At 39.5% G+C, this 27,647-nt stretch overlaps 1 protein-coding gene across 2 annotated transcripts in view; it reads right to left on the bottom strand.

Moving 5' to 3' along the window:
* Nucleotides 1-27,647, bottom strand: part of kremen1 (kringle containing transmembrane protein 1) — an 86,069-nt gene that overhangs the window by 42,214 nt on the left and 16,208 nt on the right. For both annotated transcript variants that reach the window (XM_038293348.1, XM_038293356.1), the window contains exon 2: nt 4,231-4,393. In XM_038293348.1, the coding sequence (XP_038149276.1) occupies nt 4,231-4,393 (163 nt within the window). The remainder of the gene's footprint in view (nt 1-4,230; nt 4,394-27,647) is intronic.

Below are 27,647 nucleotides of genomic sequence, written 5' to 3'. Positions count from 1 at the left end.
ACATTAAGTAATTAAGTATTATCTCCCATAAAATCACCTGATACCAGATTTCAAATATATTTGCAAATAATCAGACTATATACTATATACTGACCTCATCACTTTAGCTATACTGTACATACAAAATTCATCTTCAAAAGAAGGTTAAAATTAGATTAAAATTATTTCTTACATTTACAGTTTGCTTTATGAATACCTGGGAAGCATATCTTTGGCAAAAAGCTGTCTTTGCCATAATATGTTTTAGGGTTGTGAGACTGAAGACGTTTCTTGGAGAGGAGATGTAATGTTTAAACAAAGAAGAATCCATCCAGAAGATTTACTCAGCTTTTTTTGGATGCATTTCAGATTAGGTAATGTCACGGTGAAACCATGGCTACAACACTTATTTACTTATGGCTGCATCTTTCCATATGCCAAAGCAATGAAAGGCAGATGTGCAATAATGTGCCTTGGTCTTAAGTAGACTCTTGCTTTAAGATAGGATAAGATATCTTTATTGTTCGTCACCTTCAAACTTAAGATATTTTTATACATCTGGGAAAAAATCAGAATCCTCCATATGACACACACAGATTTAACCATGTAACGAAACAGTATGGCACAGCATAAGTGGAGCAACAGCTTCATAAACGCAAACTAATCAGTCTTAAAAAGCCTCATTACTCATATCACTCATATCCTCAAATCACTGTCAAACCCACACACACACACACACACACACACACACACACACACACACACACACACACATATATATATATATATATATATATATATATATATATATATATATATATATATATATATATTAACACAGCAAGCAGACATCCTGTGTCAACTTGTGGAACACTATTCACTCTGGCATCTCCATTATCTAATCCATGTAAGGGAAAAGCATTAGAAACTATGGTGAAGACTCATAAATTCTGCTGTACACACACCTGCATATAAATAGTGGTCAAATGGCAGACAAAGGTATTAAGCCTCCTACTGAACCATCATGCGCTTCACAGGCTAACTAATGCACCAGTACCAGTTATGCTGTAGGCACCGGAGACTGAACTGAATGTTAAAAACAGCCTAAATTAGAACTTTGATTAGAGTGATGCTCTTGTGAATGTCATGAAGTATACATACTACAAAGGTTAAAAAAAGTGCTTGTCGTCATTGCATATGCTTTGTTATGTTTTTCAATGAAAACTTCATTTGAGTTCTTATATATTCACAACCAAAAAACAACTAAATATGTATTAAGTTTGACATGAGAGCTCTTGACCTTTTCCTTTGGGTTTCTGTTTCTGAAAATATATCTTCTTTCATACCAGTTGGTTCTGTTGTCATTGGGTTATTTTACTGCAGGCTGTAAAGATAAAAGGTCATAGAGGCGGAGGTTCATTGTTTAACATCATTTACTAGGAATTCAAAACCTCTGATGGGAGCTTCAAGCTGTGCTAAAGGTGAAATACAAAATGACAAAACATGAGGTTGGAAATCAATTAAAAGACAAAAAAGAGAGCGCCAACTGCTTCCAACCAAGGGTGGCACAAATATTAAAGTCTAGTTTTTGTCAATTCAGTTGTAAGCTTTTTACCTAAATCATTAGATCATTATGTTTTGTTTCTGTACCAGTTTTTTTGTTTTTTTTTTTATCCGAAATTATTTTTTTTTTGACAAAAATGAATAATGGAATCAATCTCTAAGAGAAAAAATATATTTTAGAGGCGTTAAATGAATCGATATTTTAAAACCAACCAGAAAACTTGTTGCATGCTCAGCAAAAATTCCTTAATTGCTCTTTTGTGTAACGCATTTTCTGCATTTTTATTTGTTAAGATTCAACTGAACGTTGAGCAAAACAAGTTGAAACTACCCATCCCCCTTGGTTACTTCTTCTATTGTGGAGCTTTAAAAGAAAAAATACAACTTGAAGTTCAAGTTAGGATGAGACACAAATCAGGTGGTTGGAAGGTAAAGACTAGGAATGTTGCAGAGGTTTAAAGAAATGTTTGATTAGAAGTGCAGTCTGCACCCCATGTAAATCAGGCAATTTGCAACCCAAATTGGATGATAAGGTAAGAGACATGACTGGGAAAGTCAGCCTCATGGACAAGCTTTCTCTGATCAGGTAAATCAACTGCAACATATCTCTCGGAGAAATGAAGAGGTACGCTGTTTAACAAGCAACCCATGTATGGGGGTGAAGGAATGGACAAGTACGTGACCTTGTGCATACATGCCACACACTGAAGTGTTCGGTTTGGATCTGCGGGGGAAGTCTGAGAACAGCCAAAGCTTAAGCTTTGAGAACAGAAATCAATGTTTTGCTTTGTTTTTTATTTTTTTTTTTCTTATGTTTTGGGGGGGGTTGAAACAAAAGTGAACTGGCAGTAAGCTGCCAAAGCGGCTACATGGGAAGCCAAATCCAAACAGTGAAAATGTGCTTTCTGAACCAATAGTTGGAGCTAACAAGCTCCTAATGTGCAGGCAATGCTTACCTCTATACTCTGCTTAAATCCAACTCATAAATCTTCCACAATCCCATCCTGTCCAAGTAAAAACAAATTTGCCTTACTCCACTTCAAAGCACTGTTTCATTATGAGTGTAGAACCAGAACAGTTCTGGAAGGTTTGGGCTGAGGAGACGGGGGGGAGGGTTTTCCTGCTTCCAACAGCCTGGCAATCAAGGCCAGGCCACTGTTCTGGACGTCACAGTTAATTTCAGATGACTCACCCTATGGCGTGACCCCCTTCAACCCTCAAACTCACAGCTTTGACGTTCATGCTTGTAGTGCTGACAGCTGGTCTTGAGAGGAAGACCAATGAACCGAAATGACTTTCTGGACACCCACAAGCACTGCATCCCTCCACGTTGCAAGGAAGGAGGACAGAAATCTGCCTACACAGACTCTGCTAGAAGTTTGCATGTTTGTGACATTGGGGCTAAACGTTGTGTTTAAAATATTCACGAACATAATATCTCTGCAGGCCCCCTTGTGAACAAAAAAACGCAAAAACACTTTGATGTATGACAGAACTCAGGCTCTAAATCATTAAAAAAAGACAAGCGCTGGTTAAGCCAACGATCAGAGCATCATGATGATCTATAAGGCAGATCTTTGAAATAATTTACAACTATCTTTAAAGAAAAAAGAAAAAGATGATTGATGTGATGATTGAAAAAAAATACAGAGAAAAAAAATAGATGAGAGGAGAAATATATTGGAAAAACAAAACAAGATTTGCAGAACTAGACAAAAGGGTTTATGTAAAAGAATAAGAAGGAGCATTTATCCTCAGTTAACATGCAGCTAAATGGGCCTTGCTGTGGCTCCTATCTCTCTAACTTTAAATGACACTGTAGACCTTGTGAGAGAGAAGGTAAATGAATGTGTTATTGTGTTTAAAAACTGCTCCTCCCTTCCTCTTTCCAATTTGTGTGTAAGAGTTGTGTTCCCTTTTTGCTAACAGCTGGCATCATCCTTAAATGTTAATCTTTTCTAACCCATGTCAGACAATCTTTTTATGGAGTCGGGATATGGATTCAAAGGGGTTGTGGCCTGATTAATAAGATTTGGAGTAAAAAACATACTCGCAATGCCAAAATATGTTTTCCATGTAGTTTTCTTTTAATCTGGGCTTCATTTCCTGTGTTACTGTTTACTTCTCCAGACTGTTTCTACCACTCAAGAAAGCACACAACACAACTAGCTGGAAGTGGTATTTTTTATGGATAAAATCAAAATAATATAAAAGATAATGATCAAAAAAATCCCTGCCATTAACTACATGCACCTTTGGTTTTTTTTAATGTTATGCTTTGTAAGTGAAAACCAAGACTCGACTTTTAAAAGCAACCCTTAAAGGGTGTTTTGGTGCAAAACAAAGTATGAAAACATGGGTAACTAAACCGCACTGATGTTAAGTAAGATAAAGGAACCGTAATGCTGTGGGCCTTGCACCATGTCACAATTAGCAGGATAGTAAAAGAAACTTTGTCAAATTATTACAGAAATTGCTCATCAAGCACAAAATCAACTCTCTTCCATGGCTGTGTCGGTACTGAAAGCTAAATCCTGCAGCCACAGGGTGAGATCACATATGAAAAAAGAGAGATTGTGTAAAGATGAATGGAAAATATGCTTATCTCTATATACAATCATAACTGTGGAGGTCACTGTTCCCATGGGAGACATTGTAAACAGAAACGTATGTCTAACATCCACTGACCTGCAATAGTTGTGGCTTCCCAGACCTCCTTCTCCATTGGGATATTTGAGGGTGTTGTAAGGATGCTGGAAAGTCTCATTCCAAAACAGGCAAGGTTTCCCTCCATACAGGCTGGTTTGGTTCTGGAACCCCCTGTAATCCTCGCCGTTTGCAGTGTAACACTCTAAAAGAGAAGAGATATTGAGAAATTAAAAGAGAAATAAAGAGATAAAAACAGCTTCACTAACACACACATGGAAAAATGGAGATTACACATTTATCAAAGTAAAAAAGAAAAGCCCAAGACAGCTAAATACAGGCACCTAGTATTGGGTATATCTGGAATCTGTAAGATGACAACTGTGCATTAAAACTTTTTCATGTGTCTGGAAAGCTTGTAAAGGACCTTATTAGTGCTAAGGCCCAATACTTTTTAACTCTAGCCAAAAGTATAAGAGGAAAACCAATAAATGCCTTGTTATAATTAATTCTAACATGCAAAGAGATGGGGGAAAAGCTGCAAAGCAATACAGCAAAGGCAAATATGGCTTGAATTTAGAAGTATATAACAACCATATGTGGATTCCCAAAGAAAAACAATGATTGGTGGAGGGGTTCTCTTCCCTGAAAAACGGGAATTCAAATAAACAAAGCCTGATGGAGGGTTGATGAGCTATCACCACTTGCTGCGCGAGCCTGCGGGGTTCTTCTTACAACATTTATAAGTGGAAAAAGTAATACTGAATTCCTCTTGTAATTATGTTACAAGAGAAAACATGAATTAAATATTATGACTTGAATTTCCTTTCTTTTCTCAGATAGTGTAATAGCTAAACTAAATCATAAAAATATATTGATTTTTAAGTGTATATTGTCAAGACATGCCTTGACATGTATTGTACTCCCTTTTGGTCCAAGAACTGCCTTGTTTATTGAAATCTCCAAAGAACATGACAGCCAGTCTACTGGTGTAGCCAATCTGCTTTAAAGTTCAGTATGCTTGGAGACACATATCCAAGTTGCAATAAGAACTTCTTGGTCTTGGACTTGGCCACTTTCAGTTTCAGTAAGCAGAGTCTGCCACATTTAGAAGCAGCTTATGCTGCTTAACTCTTTTTTGTTGAGAGTTAAAAAAGGAGAATTCAAACTATCTTTGATCGTTTCAGTGTATTAAGGTCACTAACATTGCCAAAACAATGAAGACTTTGCCAAAGTTATGAACAGAAGTGGTTAGTATCCTGTACTGTGTTGATAAAAACTCTTTAAATAGGCTTGCTGTCACTGATGGAATCAAGGAAGCATGCTGTTCTTGGTTCTATTATTATACCAATTACCCTGTCAATCAAACATTAATAATGACTAAAATGAAAGACGACTTGCTTGTCTGGCTTGTCTCTATGGGGTCTCGTTGCTATGTATGTGGTAAGTTGTTAACTGGCCTTTTTTTATCAAGTCAAGCTGTTTGGACTGAGTATGAGCTAATGCACTGCAACATGACAGTCATTATTCCCCTTGGCGAGCCAGCTGTGATCCATCGCTCTTTATCATTCTCTTTCAAATCCAAGGTTTCAAAACCTCCTCTCTTGTGTCTTATCTTTTGTTCTTCTTCAACATTTAACCGTCCGCATTCCACATTTCAATGAATACGAAAACATTTATCTTCAGGGACCCCTCAAACCTGAGAGGCTTTACTGCAAACTGTATTTACGGTTTGTTTCCAGGTCCTTCAGATGTTACAACTTTGTTTTTCCACGTCATTAAGAAATAATTCATCAAAAGGTACATCTCGAAATGCAAGGAATTAAAGAATAAAGCATTTTAACAAATCCAAGAACAAAGAAATTCCAGTTTTCAATTAAATATACTATGAGGAAATAGAAAATACAGGTTTAAAATAATAATTCAAATAACTATCTAGCCCTGCCTTGCACTATGTCTAAAACTAACCTCCCCCTGTGGAACAAACTAGCAGTTTTAGTCTGTGAAATTAAGCTTAAAACTTTCTTTTTTGATAAAGCTTATAGTCAGTGTGGCTCATCAGGTTATCCTAAGCTTTTCCTATAGTTATGCTGCTATAGGCTTAGACTGCTGAAGGACATAGGGACCACTTTTTACCATTCTGCCATTCTACAGTGTTTGTTAAGTTCCACCTATATATTTATGCCCTCTCTGCTTTTTATCATTATAGTAACTTCACTTGGCCTGTTCCTGTTTTGCTGTAGATCTATCCTGGACAGAAATATCCGCTATGCTGCTGCCATTAACACCTTTGTTTTTAGATTCCGGAGTTTAACCTGTTTTTCAGTGTATTCCTGTTTCTCTTTGTGACTAACTGTCTGTGCTCTCTTCCATCCTCTGACATAGGAGCTGGATTGGAGCTCGTCTACCTGGCTGTGTGTTTTTTCTTGGACGGGGCCACCGGTGGAGCTGGTTAAAAGTTACCTTTTGTATCACTGCTTCTTTTTGTCTGTCTTCTTCTATCTCCTTGAACCCCAGTCAGATTCAGCGGAAGGCTGCTCACACTGAGCCTGGTTCTGCTTGAGGTTTGCTCTTGCTAAAAAGGCGTTCTTCCTCTCCACTGTCGCTACATTCATGCTTAGTGTAAGGGACTACTGCCAACTCAACGAGTTGATGCAATCAGCTGGCTGCTTAAAATATCTCTGCAAAGTCCCTTCAGGTGAAATGTGTTGTAAATGGTCACTATATAAATTAACTTCACTGAATTAAACTAACACACTTGTTGTGATAGCTGGCTATCGGTCTTTAAGATAACAGTGGGGAACATTTAAACCAATGTTCGTTGCAGAATTGTTGAAATTCAGTCACACAGGCAATGGCACAGCAACCTAATCAGATTAAAGTCCAAAATATTTGGTAATTTTATTGTTTGAGCCACATGGGTTTGAACTTATTGGTATGCTTGGTTATCCTGCCATTTCACCCATTTTGAGCCCATTGTCACAAACCATTTTAATTCAGGGTGTCTTAGTGGAGCAACATTATCTAAATGGGTCAAACTTAATGGATCGATCAATCCACCACATTAAGATGTAGAGGTCCCAAAGCAGTTAAGCAGCCGTAGAATGTCACAACTCCACCCTTAGACTCCCAGAATAATGTTCTTTCTCTCTAATGTTGTGTAGTAACAAATATAAAAGGATGCATAACCTCAAAGTTATGTTTCTGTCCCAACCAGCTACAGGGTTTTTGACAAATTTGAGACAGACCACGGTGTCCTTTTTGGCCAGCAGTGCTGTGAGCTTTTCTTTAAAAGTGTTAAAGATATATTTTAACATGTTGAATCATTTTATTGGCCTTAACTAAAGCAGTTGAGGACAGTGGTGCTTTAGATTCTTCTTGGATTCTTGACTTTCATAATAAGTTAATGTGCACTTGATTAATAGTAAACTTTGGTTTGCTGGAGTCCCAAAAACCCTTTATCAAACTTATAATTAAAAACCTGCTTTTTATATTTACCTACATTGACTTAGTGTAATTAGCATAAGTGTGGTATATAAAAAAGATAAGAAATTATGAAAGGGATTTCATAGCCCTGAACAGGACAGGTGTCAATATGTTGATTGGGATAATTAATTGATTACAGACAGGTGAGTGCACCAGTCCATGACTAAACAACAGAGACACGCTAAAGATAAACAGGGAACAAGGAACAATCTATGCAAAATAAAGAAAAGACCTGCTGCCTAACAAAGCAAAAAAGGGCTTTACCTAAAACAGGAACTACAAGGAAATAAATGCTAGAAAAAAAAAAAAAAAAAAACATGCACTCTGACAGTTTCATTGATCTTTGCAGATAGAAAAATAATTTATTGATCAGTACCTTTGTGGTACATTAAAGATGTTACGAAAATATAAAACTTGAACATTTTAAAGTAAACAGCTGCCCTAATATTCAATTTTCTGTGCATACTATGTGTTATTTACAACAGCTTAGCTTGCACTCCAACATGCATTCCAGCTCTCTGCATGCACCGCTGAAGTAACACTTCATTTTATGGCGAATCAGAGCCACTGACTGTTCTCAGTGTGACAGCCAAAGTTGCTTTTAATTAAGCTTGTTTTGGCTGTGTTGCTTAGCCGAGCTTATCTACCATCCATCGTCTGGCTGACAGCGGTTCGGCAGCCGGAGAGGAGCTCTGGGGTGTCAAGTTTCTGCAATTTTCATGCCACTATTGTTTGTAAATGTCTCCCATCTCTATTGGTGCAAATGAATGCTACCTTGGCATGCAAGGATATCCTCTATCAGATCATAAATCCACCTGAGATTGGCTGAGCTACAACAGAACTCCATAAAAACAGCCTAATGAAGAGGGAACTAAGGTCACGCCCTTAAAATCTTGACATAAAGGAGATATAACAGGGATAGTGATTACAATCGGGCCCACGCCCAGAGGACATACAAGGTAAAATAATAACGCACACTTCTCACATCTGAATAGATGCACCTGTCAGCAGATGGAACTAAACACTTACATATTGAGGATTTTGAAGATAAAACCATGTTATAATACAGTTATAAGCAACAAGTGCAACAGGATCAGTTTAACCACGATGGTAACTGAAACTGTAGCATCGTATAAAGTAAAACGGTGCAGTACTGTTAGAGGATGTGAATTAAAGTGTTTATGAAAGTATACATATCTCTTGAACTTTCCCTATTTGCCATGTAGCTAAAACAAACTGAAGCGTGTTTTATTGGGATTTATATGATAGGCTAACACAACAAATCTGAAATGCATAGGAGCATACATGTTTAAGTGTCAACGAGAATTAAGGTCTAGGGTTTAACGGAGACATTGAACATGAATACAACATGAATAGACTTTGCTCTATACCCTTTAATAGCAGCTAATCGAAGATTAATTAACTTTTTGAAAGGTAAACATCTGACCTAGCCTCAAGTCTCTTACAATCTTACATGATGCTGCTTGTTCAGTTATGTTCTCTGGAAAACCTATTTGGACTTCACATTTCTGGATATATACTAAAAGTAAACCACTGGACTTACTTACTATTGAAGGCAATAGTTGTTTTCATTTAAGGTAGTCAGGACAAAGGATTGACTACAAATGCCTACCACCTATTCTATATTTTCTTTTCTCAAAGCCATCAAAGAACTTGTATAATTTTCCTTCAATTCCAAAATAATGCACACAATTTTTCAGATATTTACAGTATATGCAATGCATGAATGTTTGTGGTTGTAAAATGTTTACAACTTCAGATGAGGTACAACATCGCCACGCACAGCATATAAGGAGTCTTTACTATATTTACATTTGGATCCTAGCACTCCCACTAAGAGTTTGGCACAAGCCTAAGGACAATAATGAGTAACTACTCCCTGAAAGCAATCATGAATGCCCGAGTCAAAGACGATGCCACAAGGAAAGGGCGGCCTGTTGCATCCTAAATGAGCTCATGTCCTTCAAATATCTCCTCTTCAAAAAGAGTAGGTACTGATTTTACTAAGCTTTGCTGCTCAATGTGATGTAACCATAAGAATGAGATGAATGACATTGTAAATGTCCTCTTCTCTTTACTCCTCCATCAGGAAACTTTTCTCCTGACTTTTAGAAAGAATCATGGCTTGTCTACACATGGTCTGGAAGGGGTTACAGCTGGCAGTCCCACAGCTCTGCTGCGGCCAAGCCTGGCTTCCCGGATTAGATGGAGAATATGGCAGCGTTTTTGCCACCGCAAAAAAATAAAAAAGTGTGTGGTTGCTTGTGGTGGAAATGGGAAGTGGCAGCTCTGGAAGGACTAAGAGATAAGTGAGGTCATCATAAAGATGAATGGACAAAATAAAAACCGTGCGGAGTGCCACACATCTATCAAACTAAAGGAAAAGTGCTGCTTTACCGTAAAGCTGATAGGAGCTGTTTATCATTTTGCAGGAGGAAATGAAGAGATCATCCACTAATCGGACCGTCAACATTTTATACCAAGTCTCCTGAGAATGCACTTCATCACGCCCCTTTCCCTTGTCACCAAGAAACTGTAGCGCCCTCGCCACATCAACCTCTGCTTTCTTGTGGTTCCTCCCAGGCCCTGATGGGAAACAGAACCTTAACCCCATGAAACATTGAAGGAGAAAAATATGGGGGATAAAACCCTCCAATAAAATATATATGTAGATCTACAAATAGAAAAAATCCGGGAAGGGGATGAGGAGGACTCGCCCAGGCCCGAGCCTAGCGCTCACAAACTACAGCAACGCCCCAGCATGGAAGAAAACCATGGAAAGGATCACTGAAAGACAACTAATCGCCCTGTTATTATACATGCTGGGATTTCTTGCTAATGAGTTCCATATTACAGCTTTGAAATAACCCCCCCTTCCCGAAAAAAAAAAATATGGGTTAGATGGAAAGATAAAATGAGCTTGGTTTCAGTTTATGTGATCTAAAAAAACAACCAAACAAATAATTTCTGTTAAACACGTTGTCAGGTTGGATAAGTGCTAGAGCACTTTTCTGTTGTGTTAGCTACAAGGAATGAAAAGTAGTGATAATTACAGACAACTGCTTCCTCTCTCAAAAGAGGGCTGACATAAAGAGCTCCCTTCCATCTTTATTATACGCTTCAGGCCTTAGGGACAGCAAAACAGGCTTTGTGCACGGGCGATATTTCCACTCTAATAAAATTATACAAAATGAGCATATGCATGGACAAAAAAACACATTTGTGCAGGCAGGGATAGTTAAAAAAAAAGATCTCAAAGCAAAAGAACACAGCACACTCACGTGGGTTAGCAGACCTTCCAAAGTCTACAAACACAGTTGACAGGAGAGGCAGATTACTCATACACAATAATCTGCTTCCTCTTCGCGGTGCACTGGTAGCTATTACTGTTGTGGTGCTCATTAATGTCAGCGTAGCAAGAACAGAGACCTGGGCCAGACCAAACCAGGCCAGATGTGAGCAGGTTACAGAGTTTCTTTAAGAGGGGATGAGGGGGGCACAGCTGGCTGTGGTACAAGTTTGCCTCCCCCTAAGAGGTATCCAATTCCACACCAAAACCACATCAGAACTCAGAAGATGGCAGGCATAAGGCTTTACATTAATTATCCAGGTTTCACAGTTAGACAGATAGTCAGTGGGGCATATTTAATGAATTTGGACATTGCTTTGGAGAGAGGAGAGGGAATTCTGCAGCTAATGGACCACACCTTCTCCCATCTACTGCTCTCTTTTAAGGATTCATTTAAAGAATCCCCTTGCAAGAAGGTCAAAGAAAGTGCATAAACAAGAGGAGTCAAAGGAGACTTCTTAATTCGTAAAAGTCAGACCAAATCTTATTTCTTTATTTTCTGCTTCTATCATTTAATTTGTCACCCAAGATAGACTAAGACTTCACTGGGTCCCAAAAATAGCCTCAATCACCACAATTCTTCCTGCAGAAATCCCTCTGCTGCACCGCCCTGTGAGTTCAACACCACAGTTGCCACAGACCCACACGACTCCCTGCCAAAGTTGCATGGTAGCACCTATAAAACACGGCCCCCATTTCGCTTTTTTTTGTGCGACCCCTATTATTTAGCTCAGTAATGGAAAGAGTTTAATCTGCTGAAGCCGACGACGGGTGGAAACCGCAGCCTGAGAACCTCCGTTTGAAGTTGCTTTTAGTCAAAATAGAAAGCGTAAAATAATTTCTTCATACTATCTGCCTCTCCCACATTAAAGTCTAAAATTATTTTATGAAATAAATAAAACAGGATATCCTGGAGTGGGATTTAGTGCAGCCTCTGTAACAAGGTGAGACAATTTAAGGTTTTGCTTGGCAGCAATTCAGTGAGTAACGGCTGGATTACAGGTCCTGACAAAAGACTTAAAGGGCATCAGAAGACTTGCTGACATGCTTCAGGGAGAAAGCTGCTGGCAGAATGTTGACATAAGGCACCCGCTGACCAATGAGAAATGAGGGTGGATGAGGTCCATTTATCTATTTGTGGCATCTACTTAAGTGACTCAGCACAAGTCAAAAAGGAGGCCCTGCTTCCAGATATCCAAACATCAACACTTTTTTTTATTACTGGAATTAAATTTCCAGTTGGTGCTCCTGTTTAATTTTGTTAAAATAAAAAAAAGGGACATGTAAAAAAACATATCTTTTGCCTCGTTTGCACACGCATCAGGATGACAAAGAGAAAAGAGTTGAATAAACAGAAAGTTAAATTTCCCGTCACGAATGCCACTGAACCTGCTCTAAACCAGCTCTGACAATCGCAGCAAACAAAGACTAGAGAAGCCAGAGAAACGCCTGGGCTGTATGGGATGGTGTAAGGAGTAAGACTTCTGCTGTGTAGACAATCCAAGGTTGATCAAAGGTTATATAATAAATTATAAATTAAAATATGAAGCAAAGGGAATAAATTACAACACAACCTTTATTTAATATTAAATTAAACTGAGCTTGTTTGCACCATGCTTTGTTAAGCTGGAACAAATAATAATAATAATCTCAGGAGGCAAAATAACAAAACTTGTTCTCACATTATTATCATTTTATTATATACTGATTAATATATACTTTTTAAAAAAGCTTTCAATTACAATTTCAGATGATGAATTTCTATGATCACAGTCAAAAGTTTCTTCACAAACTGACATCTTTGGGTTGAATGGATCAGTGTTTACTGACACAAATATAAATATGCAACACTAATATTTAATTCAAAAACTGCATTTAATCATGGCAGATGTGACCGGGAGGCAGGGACCAAAGAGCACTATAGATTCAACCCTTTTTAACCCTGTAATAATTAACTATACAATTGGTGGGCATATGTTTCAGTAAGCCTAAATATGCATGTTCAGATAAAACTAGTTTTTTTTCTCACAATGAATCATTTTGACAACTAACAGAAAGAAAAAAAAAAAAATATATATATATATATATATATATATATATATATATATATATATATATATATATATATTTAGTTTAGATCATCAGTGGCCTCCAAGTGTCCAACTTTAAAAACCTGTCCAGCAGGCATCTCTAACCACAGCTGCTCTACCAATGCACTTCAATCACTAATCGTTATAAACAGGTTAATCTTCCCATCCTAGGTTGAGGCAAAAACAGGTGAGAGGACTTGAGGCCTTTCACTCCAGAAGTGCTTAGGGTGCTTTTAGCATCTGGACTCCATCTATTATAAACCCAAGTGCCAGTTAGAAAACAGTCCAGATGGTTAAAGACAGTGATTGAAGGACAGTGCAAAATGAAGAAACAGAAAACATGAGGAAGGAACACAAAGGGAGTGAGGGAGGGACGGTTTTATGATACAACACACTGTTAACCCAGTCCCTAATTTTCTCCCTCTAGTACACAACCCCACTGAAGTCAACACTTTATTTCACATTTCCCTCTATATTATCGACAGGGGTAACGAAGCCCAGGCTTGTAAAATTAACAACACAGACCCCAACGCCAGGGGTCTGAGCTTCAAGGCACAGCTCTCATTCCAGAGGAGCTGGTGCAGCTGCGTGCTGGGGCCCCTCACCAGCAAACAACCAACTAAAACAGTGCCTATAAGAGCAAAAACATGTCCTGCTATCCCATGTCTTCTGGAGGGAAAAAAACACATACCCATATGGGTTCCTTACTGCAGGCATCCTTTGATAACCGCAATATCTACGTGTCTTGATACAAGTCATGATGGCTGACTCCTGCAAATAACCTTGTACGCCTCATATGAGGGTGTTTCAAGGTTACTTTTCTCTCTTTTTTTTTTTTTTTTTTTTGCCTGTGTTTTTTTGGTAAAATGATCTCTCAGTCAGCTTACAATGTCAGATTCCAGAATAAACCAAGTGGTGACAAAACATGCATTAATATTCACTCTTACCCACATCTTTCCAGCTCATTCCTTCTCTTCCCTTGTTAAACTCCCATAGTTCCCAACAAACGCACCCACAACAGGAATGAAAGGGAGCAATTTTCACCAGCGCACAAGCCGCAGTATTTTAAGACGGATCTGATGTGGAGAAAAGGAAGGTCACGGACACATGCACACTAGCTTTCTTTGTTTCACTGCTGGTAAGGCCAGTGTGGCCGCCGTGATGCCATTCTCACCCACTCATTGCCCACTAAGACTGTGTGAGTGTCCAGTATCACATGTTTGAGTGCACATGTCCCTAACCCCTCTCTTTACAATAGGCCAGTTTCTTAAAAGCAGTAATCCTTTTGTGGCTCCACCATGTAAACAGTGCAGCCAGAGCTGTTTGCCCTATCATTTTATGAAACTAACCAGAGCCGGTCCAAAGGTGTATGAGGTATTAAGCAGAATTTGATTCAGGGGTCCAACTCTCACATTCCCTTCAGATCAATCCTTTTCAGATTCCATGTTTGCAACTTGTTTTACAGCTAATAGCAGCAAATTACTATTGACTAGATTTAAGATTTTTTGAAAATGACATTAGCTGTTAAAGTTATTTTGGAGGATTTTCTTTAATGTTTTAAAAGACCCTCCTTCTCCATAAAAAAAATAAAAAATAATGCGAGAGCCCTTTTCTCCTCGTCCACGCTCTGTTTAAAAGTTGTGGTTCTCATGGTTCATACAAGCTTACTGTGCCTGAATGTCCGCCCTAACACCTAAATCCCTAAATAGAGCGGGGACTATATAGTGGATTTTATAGCAAACTCAGTTAACTGACCGTTCGGACAGATGATCACTGCTTTTTGCTCCGTTGGTCACGTAACTACTGTTTCACTGTGCAGTGCCTGTACCATCTTTGTTATTAGTCGCCGTTGTTGGGTAGCAACAGCCTATGGTGACAGCGGGCCTCTGTGACAGCGAATCCGATAATAGAATGCTTTGCGTGGAGAGCTCTTCTCGTAAAACATCCCAGAATATATCAGAATATATATTCTCAGGCCTTTCTTTTCTTCCCATACACTTAGAATACATTTTTTCTCTTATGACCCTCGGCCATTTTCACAGAACCGCAGTGAGAAAGATGAGCTTCAATGACGGTCTGAAGCCGTAGCTCACCACAGAAAAAGATAGCTAACAGGAAGAACTTCTAGGACGGCCATATGTGAACATATCACCTGATTGACAGACAATTAGGAGGACCACTTATTTAGATGATCCACATGGAAATATAAGCTCATCCGCTATACCTTCAATAGGAAGAGTTTTTTTTTTTTTTTACTCGTAAAATGATCCTCTACTTTAACAGGGATTGTAAGCAATGACTTAGATACTTGCTTTACCATTATTAACATCCGAATCAGTGTATTTTCCATACTTGTTCCTTCTTTGTTAAATCTGGTGACCCTAGGAATGCCGAGAGCTTTAAATTCAAAAACACTGCCAGTCGCTTTGTAAATCCGTGTTGGTCATGATGAGGTAAAACCCATGACCATCAGACTCACTGATGTAGGAGCTTTTCATCCGCCAGGCAAATTCGCCTGCTGTGCGAAATGCTTTGCTAACCAGGTGGATTTCAAGGTGAGCAAAAACAGATTAAACCGGCAAAATTTCCGCAGGTTGCTTGTTTGTTGTGAACACATCTTAAAAGATATATCATTGCACCTTAAGACCATGAGATCTCGTTACACCTTATTTTTAGATTAATGCTGCCAATATCAAACAAAAAATACATTTCTTTGCATTTCTATCTCTATTATATATCACCATGAAGGTTTTTTTTTATATCCATTAGTTTTGAAAACCTTTGCTGGTTGGTTTGATGGCCTTAAAGAGTGGCTTATTTCGCTATGCGTTCCGTCACGGATGCAGATATGATGATATCTGTATAATTTATTCCCTTTGCCTCTCTCGCTGATGCTCCAGCCAGCACCAAAGGCAGACACACTGCGCCAAACCCAAAACCCTAATGATCAGGAGAGGGGTTTGCCACCAAACACACCTGCTTTTTATCATCCTGTTTGTGTTCAGGTTCGCAGTATCTGAGGAATGTAAATTATACATGGTTTCAGTTGAGTTGCAGGGGGAGCTTTGTAGGAAACCTTACGGAGCCGTCCTCATCCCATCCTCACAACAAAACCCATTCTCCCACCAAACATGCCCTCTCAGCAGTCCTATGTGATTACAGGGTCTGAGAAAGATGAGGTAAATAAGGAGTTCAGGTTCCGAGGGGCAGGAAAGATGTGACTGAGCCCATTAATGTTCAAATGAAATGAAAACACAGCAGTCCAAAAGTCCCACACCGCGGCACTATCAAAGCACAGTTAACTCTTCTGTTTACTTTAACAGACACAGTCATTAAAACAGATGGCTTATCTTTTCCTATAGTGAACCATAGCGAGAGCATGACATTTGATAAAAGCACCAGCAGCCTCTGCAAAGCAGTTCAGAGCATTTTAAGGATATGATCGTTTTTTCTCCCTTTTTGTGCTGAAAAGAAAAAAACACTATCCAAGTAAACTGCACTACCCTTCACGTTACCCTTTCCTTCATATTTTTTCCCTCTCTTTGTAAGAACTAACAGTCATAGTTTTGCTTTGAGTTTTTTTTTCTGCTTTTTTTTTTAGATTTAGCTGGATACTGATTTAATCAGTCATTTCCTGTTGTGAAGTGTTTTCGTGCCAGCACTCAAAGAGCACACCAAAATTTAATTTGGAAAACGAGTAAATCAGTAGCAGCAAAGGAGAATAAGAGGCTCCACTGTGTGTCAACCACAAATACGGCCTGTTATTACCACTGATGAATATTTACAGAATAGGAGCATATTAATTGTTACAGTAGTTGAGTTGCTGTTTGCTGACATCTGCAAACAATGAAGACAGTAACTTGAACAATCAAGATACTCCTTGAATTTTTATCCTGTGTTTTCACATTAGAGCTGCAAAACTTGTACAAGAATTTATACAACAGACCAACGGCAAGTCAAACATATCAGCCCAGTTGATAAAAATGGATAGTTGGAAAATGTGAAAAGTATTATCCAATAGTATAGTGAAGGCATAGAAGTACACATCAACTTCTAGGGCATTCAAGAAGAGCATAAATAGAAGAAGCACGGAAATCAACATGTCATACGGGTGAATTGGTCACTATCACAGTGCACTGATCTTCCCTTTATGAAAGGAAGAAATTGTTAAAAGAAAGGTATAAACCACAACGTTTGTTCATTTTTCCTTCATATCACATTGGAGGCAGAAAAAAATTTACTTAACTACATTTTCTTTCACTTTACAATTTGAATAGGTGATAAAGATCAAACAGACTTTTCTCTGCATTAGGCGTACAGGTTTTTAAAGTTCTGGAAACTGTAAGTCATTCAGCTCAGATTAAAAAAATAAAAAAAAACAACTCTTCATATAACTTTTGGTTTAAAATCTTTCATTTTTGCTAAATTTGTTTGTCTTTAGTAGATGGAAGAAAAAAAACATATAAATAACAGTACCATATCCCAGATAACGTAGGTGTTGTCTCAGTGTATTGAGTGCAGTTTGCTAGTGAGTGATCAATATCAATTCCAAGGGCTAGAGAACTTTTCACTTTTCAGTGGCAGTTTTCTGTGTCCGCAAGGTTGGTGAACCTTTACAGTAGTACACTTGAGTGAGTCGGCACCCATCTGCACCCATCAGGACATAATTGTTCATTACTTTTTGTTAGCCAGTCCGGTTAGATAATGGGGCAGTGTGTATTTGCATCTATATATAGGTGGCTTGACTTCACATTAGCCATAGGCTTAGAGTTAAAGATGCTATTGGGAGTTGGTTACAGAGTTAGTCTCCTGACCAGCCCATTAAGCTCACACTGTCCTTGAATGAACTAAGAAAGGAACAAATCAATCAATACAGTGATTTGGTTCAGTTCATATGCTGACATGATTTGCTAATTTAAACAAATTAGTCAAGAAAGAAACAGAACATTTAAACTATCTTAAAGAGGTAATGACCAAAAGACCACCAGAAAAATAACACGGTAAACCAGTCTGAAAACACCAACCCCAACCTGGTGGTGCCAGCATCATGCAGAACGGAAAAAAAAAAGGATGATCTAGAACACAGAAAACTTGTAATTGAGCCATATTTAGGAAGGACAACACTCAATGTGATGCCAGAGATACTGTGAGGTTTATATAGAAGCATATTCATGTGTTATTATAGTCCAGTCAAAGTCCAAACGTACCATTTGGACACTCAAAGCCAGTACTTAAGCACAGGTGTCTTGCATATTTTAGAGGTTATGTTGGTTAAATAGATTGAGGTCAAATAAATTGTTTATTATCAGGCCTCTGTAGAACTTGATAACACATTTAGGAAACTGTTCTGCTATTTGAATTAGTTCAAATACATCTTTTAAGTGTCTTTTATTGAAAACATAAATCCCTGAGGACTCATGTTGGACAGCCCTGCTCTAAATTTAATCTGGGTTTAAGCCATTATTCAAAACTCTTAGATTCCTACCACTACTCTTCAAAAATTGTTGCTGTAATTACAACAAAACCTGATTTTATAAAGAACTGAATTATGAGGGCTGAATATAAATCATAACAGTTTTAACTTTTTAAAACTTAATAACAAAACAAAAGTAGATTTTCTTTTTTCTTTGTCCTTGAATATGTTTTAATTTTAACTGGTCAAAAAAATTGGATCAGAAACAAGTTCTTAGTGCAAATATTCTAAAATTTTGAAAACAAATTCTTATTGCCTTGGGCTAAGGTGCACATGCATCCTATTTATTTATCAGATTTTAAGGAGAGCTAAAATCAGACCATTGCCAGGTCTGAACTGGGGCTGTAGAAAATGCAAAATAAAGAAGAAGAATTGTGTAGGTGTATAGTGTATAGTTTTATTGAATATAGGATGGTTAAAGCATGAAGTAACACAGTTAATTCACTCCAAGAAGTTGAAGTTGAAACACAGATAAGTGTTAAACTAAACTGATAAGATCTAGATGTTAGTTGTAGTTTTAAGCCATTTTTTCAATATTTTTTGCAGAAGTTTGGGCCTACACTGATTGAGCAACCAACGACGGTTTAAGCCTGTATGTTGTGTTTAAGCAGAACTAAAATACTGGAAGTCATTTCTGCTCTGTGAATCACCGTTGATACACTGAATAAGGGTGTTTGCACAGGAGAGGCGAACATCAACAAAAAAAGGGGCCTAATGTGTATCAAATCCGGAGGTTTCGGCAACTTTTACTTCTTGTTTGCAATGATGAATAAACAGACTCCATGTGTGGAGTGCAAACATGCACCCATCTGCGTTCAATGACTCTCCAGCGTGCTTGTTTGGAGAGAGTGGTAAACACAGGGGAAAAAATGCCCCAGCGGGTTTGTTTTGTCTGACGTTGTAAACTATAGATGGAGGCACTGGCCCCTTTCCTTTCGCTCTTTGGCATGTTTACATTGATCTTTCTCCTCTTTAAACTCCAATAAATTGTGAAGAAACCCATCAGTCATGTTTTTTTCTTTTTTTAGACTCATTCTAGTCTGTTCTATAACATTCCCACAATTTCTCCCTAAGGTAATTTTTCCCTGTGGTAATCCATACTTTGTGACCTGGTCAGAGCACCGCGACTAATGTATGAAACAACAAAAGGTCGTCAAACAAACCGCAACTGAGAGCACCTCTGCAAACACAATCCTAACAGCACAATAAGCTGCTGCAGAGGGTACGGTAGTGTACAACAGAAGACCCCCTTTTAAAGAGTCTTGTCTCTGGTTCCCGAACCTGACTGGGACAGGATCGTTTTTCACTTAGGGTTGTGCGGCTGTGGGAAGAGCAACAAAACTGCGAACCAGATGGTTGTACTAAAAGACACCGGGGTATCTCTGGCCTCCCAGAGATGGGGATCCATTACAGGGGGGGGGTCCATTCAGAGCTGGAAGCTTCTGTTTCATGGTATCATCAGAGTGTGACCAACACTCCGGTCGGCCTGGACCATAGACTGGTGCCACGTAGGCTCTGCAGGGACGGACAATTTTGTGCTCACCTCTAAGAGCTGCATTCACCTTAGACACAAGACAGACATCTAAATCAAGGCCCCTTTACGACTTAGGTTACATCCCTTTTGACTTAAAGCCTCTTTCATAGCGCCTTGTGTTGCATTAGGATATGACAGGCTCCACGGCTTCAGGGACAATGGCTATTTCTGAAAACAACTGAATGAAATGTTCCTCTGCACTCTTTAACCTCATTTTACTATCGTCAAAGCATCACAGCTTGAGTTAATGGATGTTTATTTGCATATACTTGAAAGAAAGACCACAGAGAAACATGTTTTGTGTTCTCTAACCCACCAAAACTTCATCTGTCACAGCCTCTTAGCTTTGTTCACTGCTGGCTTTGTTTCTGTGTTTGCTGTCCACTTTGCCAGGTCTGCCTTCTTTTAGGCAGAAACAAATGTTTGCTCTGTCCACTTTAGTGTGTCCACTTGCTCAGCCCCATGTGTGGGTGTTTCCGGAAGCAGGAGAGGTGACAATTTGCCTCTTTGGTCACATGCTGTTGCAGCTGGATACAAACCAGACCCTGGAGCCAAACGGCAGAATTACTTTCTCTTTATTTAAAGTGGCTGCCTTTCTCTTCTACAGTTTTGGTGGGCTCCTGCCCAACCAAAACTGTTGGATAATAAGAAAGTAAAGTTGGTCAGATGGGTCATGCCTCACACAGTGGCAACTTAAAATCCTCCTGCTGTTTTTCTTGTTTCAGTCCTCAACCGTTAAAACTGAAAGTGATGGATGGTTAAAACGTCATGCTCACTGGGAATGTTTACTAAAACACAGCTAATCGCTGGTTAGATCTCTGGAATGTTTTCGATTAAAAGAAATACTTTCAAATACTGTATCAATAATTTGATCATAAGACAAATAGGGCATTAGGATAATTCTTAACCTAAATCTTAAGACATCAAACACACCTTCAGTTATCTTATCCTTATCTTTTGTTGGATAAAAATTAATTATATTACCCTGTCAGCACTTTTGAGGAAAAATAAAATGTTATTTATTTCATGGTGTTTTTTTATGCATTTCTCTTTTTTAATTTTTAATCAAAGAGAGAATAGTACAGTCTACACTTTAAAAAACATTAACCATTTGCTATAAAATGTAGGAACTATTAGCCAACTGGTGTCATGTTTTATTTGTTTTTTTTTGGAAAAAAGTGTAAACAATTATATGGAAGCAACACAGTGAGTCTGAAAACTTAACAGATGCCGTTAATAAGGAAATATATGAAAACGGCTTCTACAGATTAGCTGATGGCTCTGGCTGAGGGGCAGACAGAGGAGTAAACAAAAAGAAAAACCTATCCAATTATTCAGAATTAAGTAACTGAAAAACCAATGGCAAGACATGTAGAACAGAACGCAAAAAGTAAGGTGCTGAAAAACCCCATAATACAAAACGTGTGAGCGTTCAACTCTTTCGAGCAAAGAGTTGTTTAGCAGTTACTCTGTTCATGCAACCACAGAAACTGGTTGACGTGCAAAGTACTTCTTAAGGGCTCTATAGCCAAATGTTGCTGCTGAACTAAAGAGCATTTTGATTTAGACAAAAAAAAAGCTGCCGTACAATCACAATGAAAAGTCATGATCAAGATCTCAAACAATCGCAAAGATTTTTGATTTTGAACTAAAACGGCACATATGCAGTATGGATTTCCTTAACAGTCGCAAACAACCAATCAGCACCAAATGAAAGGGCTAAAGCAGATGGCGTATTTTCCTGTGTAAAAAATACCAAGCCAGCTACCATTTATCATCTCTTCTCCTGCAACATTTGTTTTCTAAAGCCGGACGTACAATGTACGATTTTTTTGCCCTTTTCACACCAATTCTCCAGTCGTGCACAAATTTTTCGATCATGCCGAGTTTTAGCGTTGTGGTAACAAGGAGCAATCAGCGTCTCACAACCACCTCCCGATTAGGAATTGTAAGGTCGGGAGAAAATCAAACATAGTTGAAATTGAATCGGCCGTTTTGAGATCGCATTAGAGCGTTGGGCCACAGAACAGGCATCGTGAGCTTTGAACTTTCAAACGCTGCAGTTTCGTCGTGCAGTTTGACCTAAAGCTGCTTACAACGATTGAAAATATCATACAGTGTATGCCAGGCTAAAAGTGGCATAGGCATAGTCAGATGATCAGTCCGTTTTTTTTTTCAATCTTTCAACATAATCATATCTTTTTAAGGACTACACTCTATCCAACTTTGTTGATTGGCTTAGTTAACACAAGTCAGAAAATAAAGCTACCAAGTTTATTTAATCAAAATAAGACCATCAAAGGTGAGGTTTATATCACTCCTTAACAAGTGACTTATAGCAATCATTTATTTTTTATTTCATGAAGTTAAACAGCAACTCTCAGCAATTATCAGCAAACTGATAATGTCTTATAATAATAATAATAATAATACATTTTATTTAAAAAGGCGCCTTTCTGGACACTCAAGGTCACCGTACAAAACATAAAAAGTGTCAGAAAAAATAAAAATTATAATTATAAAAACATTTAAAAACATTTAAAAATACAGAGGCTGTGACAGTGAAATTGATATTTTTAAAGAGAATAAGCAATCTTGAACAGATGGGTTTTGAGTTGTATTTTAAAATGGAGAATTGAGTCCGTATTTCGAAGTTGGGGTGGTAGAGAGTTCCAGAGGCGGGGGGCAGAGCGGCTGAATGCTCTGCTCCCCATGGTGGTGAGACGGGCGGAGGGGACAGACAGCTGCAAAGCAGATGAGGATCTAAGAGCACGGGAGGGGGTGGGAACATGCAGGAGGTCTGACAGATATGGGGGGGCAAGATGGTGAAGTGCCTTGAAAGTCATCATGATAATTTTATATTGAATGCGGAACTGTATGGGGAGCCAGTGGAGCTGTCGGAGGACCGGAGTGATGTGGTGGATAGAGGGAGTTCTTGTTATGATGCGAGCAGCTGAGTTCTGGACCAGTTGTAGTTTGTGGAGTGATTTCTGAGGAAGTCCAAAGAGGAGGGAGTTGCAGTAATCTAGTCGGGAGGTGACAAGGCTGTGCACAAGTATGGCAGTAGTGTGTGGGGTAAGGGAGGGACGGAGGCGGTTGATGTTTCTTAAGTGGAAGTAGGCAGACCGGGTAATGTTATTTATATGGGATTGGAAAGATAGTGTGCTATCGAGGATGACACCCAGACTCTTAACCTGGGGGGAGGGGGAGATGGAGGAGCTATCAATAGTGACTTGGAAACTGTCGGTTTTGGAAAGAGTTGATTTGGTACCAATGAGGAGAACCTCGGTTTTACTACTGTTTAATTGAAGGAAGTTGTTGGTGAACCAGGCCTTTAATTCACAGATGCAATTTCTGAGGGAGGTGGGCGGAAGAGAGGACGATGGCTGCGTGGTGAGGTAGAGCTGGGTGTCATCAGCATAGCAATGGAAGTGGATGTTGAATTTACGGAAGATATTGCCAAGGGGAAGGAGGTAGATGATGAAGAGCAGAGGCCCCAGAACAGAGCCCTGGGGCACACCTGAGGTGACGGGGGAGGGGGTGGATTTGAGGGTCTTCAGTTGAATGAACTGAGTGCGATCAGAAAAATAAGAAATAAACCAGTCCAACGGAGTGCTCGTGATGCCAATGGAAGAAAGCCTACTGAGGAGGGTGGTGTGACAGATGGTGTCGAAGGCTGCACTCAGGTCGAGGAGGATGAGGATGGTGAGTAGTCCAGAATCAGATGCCATGAGGAGGTCATTGGTGATTTTGATGAGTGCTGTTTCAGTGCTATGGAGTGGCCGGAAACCAGACTGAAATTCTTCATACAGGCTGTTGGCACATAGGTGAGAATGGAGTTGGGAGGCAACTGTTTTTTCAAGAATTTTGGAGATGAAGGGTAAATTGGATATAGGACGGAGGTTGTTGAAGTTGGTGGGGTCGGCACCAGGTTTTTTTACAATCGGGGTGATGGCAGCAGTTTTGAGAGGTGTAGGGACAGTTCCAGTGGTGAGGGAGGAGTGGATGATAGCGGAGATGAGGGGAGCCAGAGAGGGAAGGCAGGTTTTGACAAGTTGTGTTGGGAGGGGGTCCAGTTGACAGGTGGATGATTTGGATTTCCGGATGAGCTCTGTGATTTCCGAGACAGTGGGAGGATGGAAGGAGGAGAATAAATGTGTAGGCGGGGGGAGATCTGCTGAGTTGTTGAGATGAGCCGTTGATCCAAGGTTCTGGTGAATGTTCTTGATTTTTTCTGTGAAGTATGACATGATGTCATTGCAGAAGGAGGTTGTGTAAAGGTGCAGGAGGAAAGGGTCCTGGGGTTTGATGGTATTGTTAAGTATAGAGAAAAGTGACTTAGAGCTCTGTTGATTGGCAGTGATTAAGTTGGAGTAGTACTGTGATTTGGTGCTGGCAATGGAGTCCTTATAGTGCATAATGTGATTATTGTACATTTCTTTGTGTATAGTAAGACCAGTTTTTCTGTAAAGTCTTTCAAGTTGCCGTCCTTTGGTTTTCATGTTTCTGAGATTTGGGGTGTACCAGGGGGAGGAGACAGAGAAAGAAACAAATCTATTTTTTAGAGGAGCAAGTGAGTCAAGAATATTATGGAGACCAGTGTTGTAATGAAAAACCAGATCATCAGGGGTTAGTAGATTATTGAAGTCAAGGAGGCAGGATGAGTGGATACTTGAAATAAGGGTGGAGGGATCAATTTTCTTTATGTTCCGGAAGGATATGAGGCGGGATGTTTTAGAGACTGAGAGAGTAAGATTAACTGCAAATGAGAGGAGAAAATGGTCACTTATGGGGAGTTCATCAGATGTTATGTTGTGGGGGATGACACCAGAGCAACAGATTAAATCCAGAATATGTCCTTTGGTGTGTGTGGGGGTAGTGGTGTATTGCTGACATCCAAAACTCTCTAGGCAGGAAGTAAAGTCTTTGGTAAGAGGCGAATTCGTGTTGTCCATGTGGATATTGAAATCACCCAGCAGAATTAAGTTTGGTGAGAGAGAGGATAGGTGGGTGAGAAAATCAGCAAACTCAGTTAAAAAGGCACTATTCGGTTTTGGGGGGCGGTAGACAGCAGCAATGATGGTTGGAGTTGGACCAGATAGCTTGCAGACTGTGGATTCAAACGTGCTTGAAACTGGAGCTGATACCGGCGAGACTTTCCAATTCTCGCGATGAATTATCGCGAGACCTCCTCCGCGACCGGAACCACGGGGTTGAGAGATGTAAACAAACCCACTAGGAGTGGAATCGTTGAGCTGAGAGTAATCTTGGGGCTGTTGCCAGGTCTCGGTTAAGCAGAGAAAGTCCAGTTTACGGTCAGTGATGAGATCCTGAATGAGATGTCCCTTGCTTGTCAGTGAACGGATGTTGAGCAGAGCAAAGTTGAGTGCGTTGTTGTCGCAGCTGGTGGTGGTGCTAGCCGACCGAGCTAGGCGGGCTAACACGCTGTGGTCGACAGCCCGGCTGGTGGAGCATGGAGGGCGACGAATCCACCGTCGGGAGCTGGACCAGATGGATTTTATTGCTGTTGAACCGTTGCGGTGGACAATCCGACGGGAACCTCGGTGGATGTATCTCCGACGTGGCTGGAAGGTGATGTCCGGGTGAAGGTGGAGAGCCTCGGGCGCAGGTCCAAGGGAGTGACAGCGGAGCCGGAGCAGGTCAGCGGGTGAATACTGCAGCAAACCCGCCACTTGCAGGTGAGCGGGCAGTAGGAATATCCAGATACAGACAAGCAGGGTGTATGTCCTGCCGGTCCACATTATTAAAAACGCCAGGTGAGGCTGAAAACGAGGCAGGACAGGTGAGCTACTGGTAGTAGCCTAGTTGGGACTCACACAGTCCTGTAGTGCTGACGAATCGTGGTCGTATTCCCAGTAAAAACAATCCCAGTAAAAACAATTAGACTGTCCGTTAGAAAGTAAAAAAGTTTAAAAGTTACCGGTGAGCGAAGGCAGTGAGCAACGAATACAAAAATACCGGCGAGCAGCGGCAGCAAGTCGTGCCAGCGTTCACTCCCCAATATGAGACTCAATTCCACATTGTGAAAAGCAAGAGCTTCCTGCAAGCTGGACAAAAATACAATGTTTACAACTTGGACATTTGCCATTTGTATGAATCTGTAAAAAAAAAATATTCCTAATTCAGCAGAAATTGTCAGAAAGCATTTACGTCAAGAATAAATAAACAGTCTACATCTGTACTCTGGTTTAAATTTGATTTGTTTTTTTTTTCTTTGTTTCATGACCTTAAAAATCAAATCTGAAAGTGATATCACAAAAATACCTTCCTGGCTCTATCAGCAATATGATACTGTGATGGAGAGTCGAAATCAAAACAAATACAATATAATTCTAAATGTTTTTAGTACAGATTTACTTGGAAAAAAAGCAACACATAAGCCTTTGAGCATTTTTATTATATTTCAATGCTTTATTTTGTTCTACAAAAAGCTATTTTTTGTGCAATGATTTCATGCATGAGATACTTCCTCCCCTGGGGCCTCAAATCTTGCTTAAAATTCTATCGTCTGGGATTTAAATTGAGTTTTGATAATGAAAACAAGCATTTGTTTTAGAGTTAATAGCATCCAGAGAGAAAGATTATACTTTATGCTACTTCATTTCAGCTCTCTTATTATTTGATTTACCCTCTCACCCTGTAGTGAATTTTCGGCAGATAGACTCAGTCCGCTGCAGGGAGCGCCAGCGAAGCTGCAGCATAGAATGTCATTTGGCACCAAGTGGAATGGGTCTGTTCATGCAAATGTCAGTGTGTGCAAAGAGGCCACAGACACACAACTCATGCATATTAGTATTCAAATGGAAAATTGAGTACTGACTTGGTTGCAAGACAGAAGAGGAGAAAACAGTCTGGGTGCTTAGGATTGAAGAAAGTTGTGAAAGGCACCGAATGTAAACAGTATTGGAGTCAACAGCCCACTCTCTGACGTTAGAGCAGCAACAAATCACAAGGACCTGTATTCTGACCGCATGAGTTGCGCTCTCCCACCTAAGCATTGTTTATCTCTTTCAAGCCTGACGGTTGTGTATGGCCTGCAGCAGTCTGACAGTTTAATTCCACGCTGTCTGACTGGACCGCCTCTGTGGATCAGGGACCAAAGTTAAACACTTTCTACTGGGACCCTCTGTACTTTTCCAGATCATCACATCTGTCATGCCTTGCTATGTTCACATCTGCTCCGGGATTTCTTATGCATATGATCATCAGCGTCATATTATTTTTGTCTTTTTTATTATCTATTTTAACTGGGGTTTTTTTAATACAGTTTTTTTCTTAGTAAACTCAATAAAGAAGAATCCAGACAAGTTTACATTTGTATATAATCTAATTAATGCTTATTTTCTTATCAAATTACTAACAAGCAGACCTTTATTTAACACATTTAAATGCTTCTGGTATAATCCAAGCTTGATATGCTCTTGTGACAAAATGAATAGAACAGGCCTAAATGGGTTTGACCTAACTTTTATAATCAATGTTAAC

This window comes from Cyprinodon tularosa, unplaced genomic scaffold (genome assembly GCF_016077235.1).
Source record: "Cyprinodon tularosa strain WSP-4 unplaced genomic scaffold, ASM1607723v1 ctg109, whole genome shotgun sequence".
In the NCBI taxonomy this organism is placed as follows: domain Eukaryota; kingdom Metazoa; phylum Chordata; class Actinopteri; order Cyprinodontiformes; family Cyprinodontidae; genus Cyprinodon; species Cyprinodon tularosa.
The sequence above is the reverse complement of the archived record's forward strand: the minus strand, read 5'-3'. Positions and strand labels throughout refer to the sequence as shown.